The 11628-nt window shown below is 39.2% G+C and overlaps 1 protein-coding gene across 1 annotated transcript in view; it reads left to right on the plus strand.

Moving 5' to 3' along the window:
- Nucleotides 1-11628, plus strand: part of NKIRAS1 (NFKB inhibitor interacting Ras like 1) — a 16219-nt gene that overhangs the window by 2000 nt on the left and 2591 nt on the right. The window contains exons 2-3 of the mRNA XM_023752967.1: nucleotides 4317-4427; nucleotides 7609-7840. Coding sequence (XP_023608735.1) covers nucleotides 4334-4427; nucleotides 7609-7840 — 326 coding nt within the window. The 5' untranslated portion in view covers nucleotides 4317-4333. The remainder of the gene's footprint in view (nucleotides 1-4316; nucleotides 4428-7608; nucleotides 7841-11628) is intronic.

Raw genomic sequence — 11628 nt, forward strand, 5'->3', positions numbered from 1 at the left:
ATCTCCAGAAGAGTCCATGCCCTTTACCACTTCTCTGTTTATGCCCCTTCTGTGCTCTCAGGTTGAATGTCCTCCCCCAATACACACACCTATTCCCTGGCTTGTAAACCTATTTTTTCTTTAAGGATAATCTCAGATGTCCCTACTTTAGCAAAGCCATCCTTGCCTTTCCTGCTTGTTAGTTAGGTCCCTTCTGAGGGTCCTCAGTATTTAACTGCTGTTTTGGAGTTATGCATAATCAAATTGTAGGTAATCCATTGAACTTATGAGTCTCCCACTTATAATGGTAGCTTCTTGATAACAGAAATTTTTTAAATATATTTTCAGCATCTAGATATTGGCCCCCTCTTAGATTCAATCTCTGTGCCCTTTATTGCATGCAGAGATAAATAGAAGCATGAAGACTGGTTTGTGGTAGTGGGATAAAGCATTCCCATTAACCACAGGTCTGGGAATCAAGAAACACAGCCCCAGACATCGGTGTGGCCTCTACTTGACCCTGTGAACTTAGACACCCCTCCTCCAAGATGTGTTTGGTTCTTTAGTCTGAACAATGGCCAGATGAGAAACTAAGAAATTACTTGTTTCAGAGTATTTTCATGTCTAATGTGTAAGTTGAATATAATAAAAGATGTCACTGTTACTAGCATGAACTAGACCAGTGGTTCTCAACCTTGGCTGCACATTAGAATCACCTGGGAATCTTTTTAAAATCCTGATTCTGGGCCTCATCCTCTGAAAATTCTGTTTCTTTGTTACTGATGTTGTGGCCTCACCCCATAACAAAGAAACAGAATTTCTGGAGGAAGAGGCCCAGAAATTTAAAAAGATTCCCAGGTGATTCTAATGTGCAGCCAAGGTTGAGAACCACTGGTGTAGAGGATTTACTGATGGATCAGAAGTGGGGTGTGAGAAAATGAGTCAAGGTTGATGACTGCAGACAGAGTTGGATGAATCATTTGGAAAGGAGAGTCTGGCGATGTGAATAACCACTGCTAATTTCTTTTTTTTTTTTTTTAAATATATTTCATTGATTTTTTACAGGGAGGAAGGGAGAGGGATAGAGGGTTAGAAACATTGATGAGAGAGAAACATCGATCAGCTGCCTCCTGCACACTCCCCACTGGGATGTGCCCACAATCAATGTACATGCCCTTGACCGGAATCGAACCTGGGACTCTTCAGTCCACAGGCCGACGCTCTAGCCACTGAGCCAAACTGGTCAGGGCCACTGCTAATTTCTTAATTACATCTTGCAGTTTGTAATTTGTAGTTTCTCTATTAGTTTTGCAAAATTTGGATTGGTATTTCCAATTGATTTTGAGATTCCCGAGGGTAAGGATCATTTCTGGTTTTGTTTGTTTCTAATGCCTGGAACTATGGTAAGCCCTCAGTAAATATTTATTCAATGAATAAAAGAATGGTAAGCTGGAATCTGCTTAGGATATTACGTGCAGTACTGTTTGCAAAACCCTTTTAATGTATGTAAATGTGCTCATGAATGGATAGTAAAAGTATTGCACACAGTACGTGATGTTTTCATAAAAAAATACGCAGTGTCGTCCTAACCGGTTTGGCTCAGCGGATAGAGCGTCGGCCTGCGGACTCAGGGGTCCCGGGTTCGATTCCAGTCAAGGGCATGCACCTTGGTTGTGGGCACATCCCCAGTGGGGAGTGTGCAGGAGGCAGCTGATCGACATTTCTCTCTCATCGATGTTTCTAACTCTCTATCCCTCTCCCTTCCTTTCTGTAAAAAAAAATCAATAAAATATATTAAAAAAAATATGCAGTGTAGTTTCCCCATGTGATGTTTATGTCATAATATCTGTAACATCTTTCTATGATGTTAATAGTGTTTCAGTATTAAAATTTTTTCTGATTACATAAAAAGGTTGTGTTTTACTTATAAAAGTAGAATGATTTCCTTATCTAAGGAATATTCCCAGTTTCGGGGGCGCTGTTTCTGATGGCTCTTCAAAGAGAATATGGCCCAAGCTCAGCGTTTTCCTCAGGAACGGACCAGGTCATGTTTTCATTCTCTAGCAACATTACTGATTAGCCTGGAAAGCAAAGCAATATATATTTAGGACTGCACAGGATTTTGCCTATTAAGCATGTTCTCTTCGTCATTTACAGCAGATGAATTTTAATAGGTCACAGATGGAATGTATTGTCCAGCAGTTTCTTAAGGTGGTTACTGTAACCAATAGCTCTACGTAACTACTGCTTTTTGTGTTAAGTTCAGTGTTGATGTAGTTTTTGAGTAAGCATTTTCCATCCATAGCATTCCAGTGTCAGAAGGAACCTTCAAGGTCACAATCCATCTACTCTGGAGCCTTTCAAACTCTCGAAACCTAAATTTACAGGAGACTTGGCCACCCCCAGGATCTATTCATGTGATTCAGTGTCCATGCAGGGACTGCAAATGGCCTATTTTTGTTTTAATTTGGAAGGAAATGGCACATATTTATTGTATTGGGGAATTATTAAACATTATAATGTTTATAGAATGAAGCTTTTAGTAGGTTTGGTTTGTAAATCTGAGTATATATATAAGCATAACTACTTCCTTACTTGTAATGTGAGTCTTTGCCATTGTTACCATATGTAGAAAATAAACTATTTTTGAATGTGCATTTCATTCAAAATCTTACAGTAGATATTCATTTTAAAAAGAATTCATACTTTTTAATAGATGGTAGCAGGCCACTAATCTTCAGCCTTATGTAGTATTATTGTTTCCCACTTGAAAACAACTAGGTACCTAGGATATTTCAGCTGTGCTTTGGTCAATCACACCCCATTTTGTCTTTTTCTTTTTAATGATGTAAAATATTTAACATGGTCTATTCTGTCTTATCTCTTTCCTTTTCTTTTCTAAAAAACCTTAAAATCCTTAGCCAATGTTTGAGTTATCTCTATTCAGTTACTTTTACTGATTGTCCTTGATGGAGATTTCTGTGGTATACTGAAACAACTCCCTCCCCCCATTTATTTATTTACACATCTGCACAAAATCCTATATTATAAAAGCCTAATATGCAAATCGACTGGTCAGTGTGCGTCATAGCGACCTGTCATTCGCCGTTCGGTCGATTTGCATATTAGCCTTTTATTATATAGGATGAGATGATATTAAAATAATCATAAATTCAGAGGTATGTGCAGAAAACCTTTTAAAACAGGCCACAGTTGCTTACATAGGAAATAGCATACCGTATATGATCAGTGTTAGAGCTCTGCCCTGAGAATTTTTGTATTGCAGTTATGTTGAAAATATAAAGAAAATAAAGTGATGATTATTCCTCTACAGATAAAATGTAGTGTACTACTCTGGAATTGAATGCTCTGTTACTACTGTGCTACAATAATGGTAGCATTAAAAATTCTTCCTGCCCCAGCTGGCTGGTGTGGCTCCATTGATTGGAGCCTCATCCTATACGCCAAAAGGTTGTGGTTTGATTCCCATTCAGGGCACATACAGGAGGCAACCGGTTTATGCTTCTCTCACATTGATGTTGCTCTTTCTCTCTTTCCCTCCCAGCCTTCCTCTCTCTCTCTCAAATCAGTAAGCATTGCCCGGCCAGTGTGGCTCAGTAGTTGAGGGTCAACCTATGAACCAGGAGGTCACGGTTCGATTCCCCGTCAGGGTGCATGCCCAGGTTGCGGGCTTGATCCCCGGGGGGCGAGGGGCATGCAGGAGGCAGCCAGTCAATGATTCTCTCTCATCGTTGATGTTTCTATCTCTTTCTCCCTCTCCTTTCCTCTGAAATCAATAAAAATATATTTAAAAAATAAAGTATCCCTGACCGGTTTGGCTCACTGGATAGAGCATCGACCTGTGGACTGAAGGGTCCCGGGTTCGATTCCAGTCAAGGGCATGTACCTTGGTTGTGGGCACATCCCCAGTAGGGGGTGTGCAGGAGGCTGCTGATCGATGTTTCTCTCATCGATGTTTCTAACTCTCTATCCCTCTCCCTTCTTCTCTGTAAAAACTCAATAAAATATATTAAAATATTTTTTAAAAAAATAAAATAAAGTAAAATCAGTAAGTACTCGAGTGAGAATTTAAAAATTTATTTTTCCTGGAAAAAAATTATTTTTCCTGATAGCTGATTAGTGCTGATGTGGGTCATAAAAATTACAGAATTTGAGAAAATAAAGTAGGGTTTGGAAGGGTATACCTTATTCTATAAATCTTTTTCTAAATTTGAAATCCCCCCCTGTGTATGTATTACTTATTAAATTTAAACATAGAAAAAGAAAAGGTTGATTTCAGTGTATACAATTTTAAGGATATTCTGTTCTCTTTGCAGTGCTATCCTGAGACAAGATGGGAAAGGGCTGCAAAGTCGTGGTTTGTGGCTTGCTGTCTGTGGGGAAAACAGCAATTTTGGAGCAGCTCCTTTATGGGAATCATACTATTGGTAAGATTATTTTTCTGTAGTTCCTCTGTAAGTTCTGAGAACTGCTAGGGGTTTTGTTGGTCATACTAAACTAAAGATGGGGGACAGTACACAAAAGTGAAATCCAGAGGGACCAAAAGGATCATAGAAGTCAACTGACGTTGAGAGAGGAAATAATAGGGGAGAGAGAAAAAACATCTTTTATGATAGTGAAATTCAAGAGTGCTTGCTGAAAGTTAGATCTTTTATATATGTAGTTTCCTGTGTATTTACATAACGAAGAGTGGTTTTGGAGTCATAGAAGCACTGACGTAAGAATACACTGAATGATCTTAGATTCTATTTCAAACATGACTTTCCAATACAGCTGTATAGGTTTTCAAAATGGAAGAAACAGCTGTTTGCTGCAGTATGACCTACTTTTGTGAATTGGATTATCTCATTCATTGAGCTGAGTCACGATTAAATACTCGCTATATGAAACAGGCTGTGATGCAGCCTTGTGAGAATACAGAGGTGAAGAAGACAGCATCTTTGGCTTTAGGGCGATCAAATATTGCAAATTGGAATTAAATGAGGTTTGTGTTGGAGAGATAAGTAGAATCATAGATCTTTGAAGTATTTATCTCTGGCAAGTAGCTTAGAGCAGCAGTTGCCAACCTCTCAGACCTCACTGACCACCAGTGGTCCCTCAGACCACCGGTTGCCAACCACTGGCTTAGAGCACATTTCTATCTTACTTTTAATAACTATTTTGATGAGCTTTGCTTCTCTTCCACCATCTCAAAATATTTAACAATTTTGGTTAAATCCATATTTGGTTTTTATTATGGTGGCTGTGCTAGTGGTTCTTAACTTTTATGGTTTCTGAATCCCTCCTGCCACAAATGCTGCACTATTCTTAATTTTTCACCTCCAGATTCTAATTTTGGCTGTGCAAAAAAACAAATTATGCCCAGAGGGAAACAAAAGAACCCCTTTACCTTCCTAAAACTCCAAACAGCTTTTGTTTATATAGGCTATATTTTTACTGTAATAGAAATTAAAACAGAAATTTAAAAAGTACTTATTTATTACTTAAAATAATAATAAACATCACATACCAAGATAACACGCTTATGAAAAATTATGTCTTCAAAATAATTTAGTGAGAAGAGCACCAATTTATGTTTTTGAAAATCTAATGTCTAGCTGGGTTATCGTATCTACTTCCTGTGTTCAGTCTGTTGTGATATGTTGCTTTAGTTTAAATATATGAAGAAAATGTGGCCCTTTTCAGTATGGAAATGTGTGTTCTTCATGTCTGAATTATTTTGTTGATTCTTTTCCCTTCTCTGTGTTCTCTATGCTGGATCTTCTAGACCAGTGAACTAATTTTTTAATTTCTTTCCTGTTTTCTTTCAATATTTTGTTCCACTTTTTGAGAGTTTTCCTTATCTTTATTTTCCAGCCCTTGTGTTGAGTTTTCACTTCTTCGTATCCTGTTCTTATTTTATGGATGTACTATCATATATCTTTGAGTATAATATTGGGTAATTTTTTTTTTTTGGTAAGTTTTCTTTTTCCTGCATTCTTTTTTCTATAAGGCGTTCTTTTCTGGTTTTGGTCTCCCTTTTACTCAAGCATCTGGTAATCCTAGGTTGTCTCCTCATAAATAAGAATGGAGGATTACAATGTTAATTGAAAACTGTAAGCACGTGGAGAGGATTTATGACTTTGAGCTTCATAAGGTGACCTGGGTGGGGCATTTTGGGGGGAATCCTAAATGTTACCATATTTAGTATTTTATCTTTTTCACTGGCCAGATTCTCCTAATTCCTCAGCCTAAAGGGAGTTATAGACTAGTTGAAGAGACAAATCTGCACAAATGAAGCAAGGTAGGAATGCATTTTACAAGGATTACCCAGGCAAGAAAGGGACTGAAATTGGGACATCAATGATGAATTCATTCATTCAGCAAACATTTACTAAGGACTTCCTATGTCTGTAAGTCAATTTGTTAGTCCTCAGAGCTATCAAGATAGGTTAGCTGCAGGCCTGGCTCCCAAGGAGCTTACACGCCAGCATTGGAGGGGACTGATATGGGAAGGTTTAAGTATTAAATGGTGTTACCTGTAAAAGGCACAGTAGGAGCAGAAAGGAGGGAAGGGGATGATCAGGAGAGGATCCATGGAGTTGACATTTGAGCAGTCTAGAAAGGATACAAGGTGTTTATTGAACTGTTGCAGCAGTTCAGGTGCCAACACACCAGTGGGCATGGAAGGCGGCAATATATTGAGCAGGTGTTTCAGCAGTAAAGTGCCTCATGTATGATAACTTGCACCCACGTTTTCCTTGTTTAAAGAGAACTCTAAAGACTGCCCAGGTGGATGGTGATCCAGGGGAGAAAGCTAGATGGAGAAACAGGTATGGGGAGAAAAAGATAACAAGTTTTGTTAGTTTGGAGTACTTGCAGGACATTCACATAAAAGTGCCCAATAGGTGCTTGGGAATGAAAGCCTGGTGCTCAGGCCCAGACTGGACATATAACATTTTTTAAAATATATTTTTATTGATTTCAGAAAGGAAGGGAGAAGAAGAGAGAGAAACATCAATGATGAGAACTATTGATTGGCTGCCTCCTGCACTCCACCTACTGGGGATTAAGCCCGAAACCCAGGCATATGCTCCGATCGGGAATCGAACCTGTGACCACCTGGTTCATAGGTCGATGCTCAACCACTGAGCCACACTGGCCAGGTTATAAATTTTTGAGTCCCATAAACAGACCTTGGAAATAGAGGAAGTTGCATAGAAAAAAAAAAAAAGTAGCGAATTTACCTCAGGCCCTGTCCTTGGCTCTGATGGAGATGAAAATGGGACCACTCAGTTATTGAAGCTACTTTAAAAACCAGCCTTTAACCTTCCAATTTAGGTATTCAGATCTTTGACTCTTCTTACAGTAACTTTTAAAAAATGTGTAATATTAAATCTTTACTAAAATTTTTTCTATACAGAAGACGTGTTTTTAAAAAGCATGTTGGTCATTTACTACAACAACTACCTTTCATTTTAAAGAAGTTAGTAATGGAAATATGTTTCTTACATGTAGTCAATAGGGAACCTAGAAAGCCAACAACTTCTCAAGGACAAGAAAATACTCAACAGTTGGTACAATGATCCAACACTGGTACCCATGAGAGTGATTCCTTTTTCATCCCAGGAATGGAAGATTGTGAAACAATGGAAGATGTGTACATGGCTTCAGTGGAAACGGATCGGGGAGTAAAGGAACAGTTACATCTTTATGACACCAGAGGCCTGCAGGAGGGCGTGGACCTACCGAAGCACTATTTTTCATTTGCCGATGGCTTTGTTCTAGTGTACAGTGTGAATAATCTTGAATCCTTTCAAAGAGTGGAGCTGCTGAAGAAAGAAATTGATAAGTTCAAAGCCTCCTATTGCCCTAAGTGGATATTGTGACCAATGCCAACTATGAATCATAATACTATTTAAATTGCAGCATGGAATATGGGGCAGTTAAAATATTTTTAGAGACTCACATTGTATTCACAGTATCTATAACAGCCGTGGGCAAACTACGGCCCGTTTGAAATGAATAAAACTAAAAAAAAAAAAATACCGTACCCTTTTATGTAATGATGTTTACTTTGAATTTATATTAGTTCACACAAACACTCCATCCATGCTTTTGTTCCGGCCCTCCGGTCCAGTTTAAGAACCCATTGTGGCCCTCGAGTCAAAAAGTTTGCCCACCCCTGATCTATAACGTTGTGTTTTGTTTTGTTTTTTCCTTAGCCCAGGAAATACAGGACTGACCGAGTTCAGTTGGGGCCAGCATTTGACTTTCTGTCTCTGCTTGTTTTCATGTATAAACTGAATTTTAGGGACTCCGTATCTCAAGTTCTATATAGGCAGTTCACTTCATATTGTGTGGCAGCACTGTTTCCTAGGGCTCTTTATTGTCTCCTAGGCTAAATAGGAATCTTGTCTTCAGCCTTGCAAAAAAAATTTTTTTTAACTTAATAATGATTGGATTCTACCCATTTGACACTTAAAAATAAGATCCTTACCATAGTCCATAAAGTCTTTTTTTTTTTTTTTTTTTTAAATATATTTTATTGATTTTTTACAGAGAGGAAGGGAGAGGGATAGAGAGTTAGAAACGTCGATGAGAGAGAAACATCGATCAGCTGCCTCCTGCACATCTCCTACTGGAGATGTGCCCGCAACCCAGGTACATGCCCTTGACCGGAATCGAACCTGGGACCTTTCAGTCCGCAGGCCGACGCTCTATCCACTGAGCCAAACCGGTCTCGGCTAGTCCATAAAGTCTTACATGACTTGGCCCATGCCTCTCCTTTTCATCTTATCTTCATCATTCTGTTCCTTTGTCACTGTACTCCACTGACACTGGTCCACTTTCTGTTTTTCCAACATGATCATTTTGTTCCCCTATTAAGTCCTTCTCAGTTTCTGGTTCCCATCCCTGGAACTCTCTTATCGCAGATCTCTTTCCAGATCTTCACATGGCTGACTCCTCACCACCTAGGAGTACCCCCTATGATGTACTGGTTAACAGTGCTGACTAGATGTTCTTAACCTAGATTTTTACATTTTACTTTTATGTTAAACTTTTTATTTTGAGATAATTGTAGATTCACATGCAGTTTTAAGAAATAATAGAGAACTTTAGCTGGAGTCCCCCCGGTATTAACAACATGCAAAACTGTAGTACAATTTCACAACCAAGATACTGACATTTATGCAGTCAAGATACAGAACATTTCCATCACCAAAAGGATTCCTTATTTTACCCTTTTATAGCCACCCCCGCTTTTCTCCTATCACCACCCCCTCTTTGTCCCTGACAAACACTAATCTGTTCTCAATTTCTCTAACCTTGTGATTTTAAGAGTGTAACATAAGTGGAATCATACAGTATGTAGACTCTTGGCTTTTTTCACTCAGCATAATTCTCTGGAAAATTATCCAGTTACTACACATATCAGTAGTTCATTCCTTTTTATTGCCGAGTGGCATTCCATGGTACGTATGTACCAAAGTTTAACCATTGACCTGCTGAAGGACATCTGGATTGACATTTATTTTTATTATTTTGAATACTTATTTACTTTGTGAATAGATAACATCAATGATGAGAGAATCATCAATTGGTTACCTCCTGCCCACAACCTGAGCATGTGCTCCGACCAAGAATCAACCAGCAACCTTTTGATGCGTGGACTACGCCCAATCAACTGAGCCACAGCAGCCAGGGCTGGCTCTTGCCAATTTTTAAGGATAATGGGGTGGGGACGTGGTCAGGCATGGAAGGCTTTAGCTACTTGTGTTTTTAAAAGTGCCCCTTTTCCAGTTTTTCCCCCTTTGCTTCCTCAGCCTTAGGTAGTTACAGGCTGTTTGTATTTCTGATTTACCAGTAGGAGAGCCAAGACTTTTATTTTTTTAATTTCTATCAGACTTTATGTTTTTATTGATTTTTAGAGAGAGAGGAAGGGAGAGGGAGAAGGGAGATATAGAAACATTGATGAGAAACATTGATAGGCTGCCTCCTGCATGCCCCCTATTGGGAATTGAACCAGCGAAGCTCAACCACTGAGCCACACCAGCCGGGCATCCTGATTTATTTTTAATTTTTATTTTTTTTATTACAGTATCTGCAAATATCTAAAGGTAAATAGGAAGAGATCTAAGTGGATTTTGATTTTTGTTCTAATTTCTGTTCTTCCATCCTGTTAAGGGAGTCCTAATGGCTAATTATACGAATATGAGAGTTCTCTAAACATTTTTCTATTTAGAAGTTTTTCTAGTTCAAGGTATCCATCGTCTGGCCAATGACAGTAGGATTTTAGTAGCGACTCAAACACTAAGCCTTTTATGGCGTAACCAAGGAAGCAAAAGTTTCCATAAAGGACACAAAAGATACAGCCCTCACTGATCCAACAGTTTATTTGCAGAGTTAGCCTAAGAAAGAAGGGAAGCCCTGTCTTTCACCAGCTGTTCTAAACCACAGGAAGTCACAAGCTTCCCCCCCCTTTTGAACAAATAAGTTTTAAGATTCCCTAAGCATGGGTCCATAGCCCGTTCGGCTGCTCACCAAATGCCTAAGCATCATTCAGCTGGTGAAGATAATAGAACCTCTCTGGAAGGAACAGGATTCATAGAAAACAAGAGTACTCAAACCAAGTTTTTACCAGAGTCACATTTGCCTAGGAAACTCATTTCACACATATTTTCTCTTGCCAATCTAAATGTAGAAGAGAGAAAAAGGACTCTTACTGCTTCTAACTTTCATCGAAGCCCACAAACACGAGATCAGAGGCTGACAGGGTAAAATGCTTACCATTTTCAGCCAGCTGTGGTCAGATGTCCATTATCTCTTGGTTGCAGCAGTCTAAGGAATAAGCAGTATTCCAGCCAGTGAATTCTCCTGGCTGGCTCTCCAAAACTGGGTGTGTGTGTGTGCTCTAAAACAACTTTTCCTCCCATCTCCACCTCCTAAATTCTTCTAGCTGGGCTAACAATCAAATTAGCAGAGACAGATTAACAGGAGAAAATCCAATTTTTAATACATGAACCCAGGGAATTCACATATGCTTGAAAATTCCAAAGACAGTGAGGCAGCACTGGGTACATACTACATTTTGGTCAAAGGAGGAGGAAAACAGGATCTTAGATTTGAAAAGTGAGAATGCTGACGTACAGGTAGTTGAAGAAGAGTGGAACACATGGCAGGCAAAACTTCGCTAGGCAACTCGGAAACAATGGGCCCCGGAGTATCTAGCTAACAGGCTCCTGCTTGGAGGCTTCCTGTCTGTGGTGGTTATGCTGCGGTCCCCTTCCTGAGGCAGGCTTTGCCATCTGAATCTCTTAGACAGGAGGGAGTCAAAAGTTCTTTCTGAATTTTCAGAAGAATTGAGTTTAAGATCACTATTTCAAAAGGCAAAACTTTTGGTCCCCCTCATTTTCAATGCAAGGTCTTTTCACCTCCTTTGTGAAATTTATACCTAGGTATGTTACACTTTTTGTTGAAATTGTAAATGGAATTTTCTTCATTTCTCTTTTAAATAGTTTGTTGTCCCCTAGCCGGTTTGGCTCAGTGGATAAAGTGCAGGCCTGTGGACTTAAGAGTCCTGGGTGATTCTGGTCAAGGGCATATACGTATATGCCCAGGTTTCAGGCTTGATCCCCAGTCGCAGGG

Source organism: Myotis lucifugus, unplaced genomic scaffold, assembly GCF_000147115.1.
Source record: "Myotis lucifugus unplaced genomic scaffold, Myoluc2.0 scaffold_39, whole genome shotgun sequence".
In the NCBI taxonomy this organism is placed as follows: domain Eukaryota; kingdom Metazoa; phylum Chordata; class Mammalia; order Chiroptera; family Vespertilionidae; genus Myotis; species Myotis lucifugus.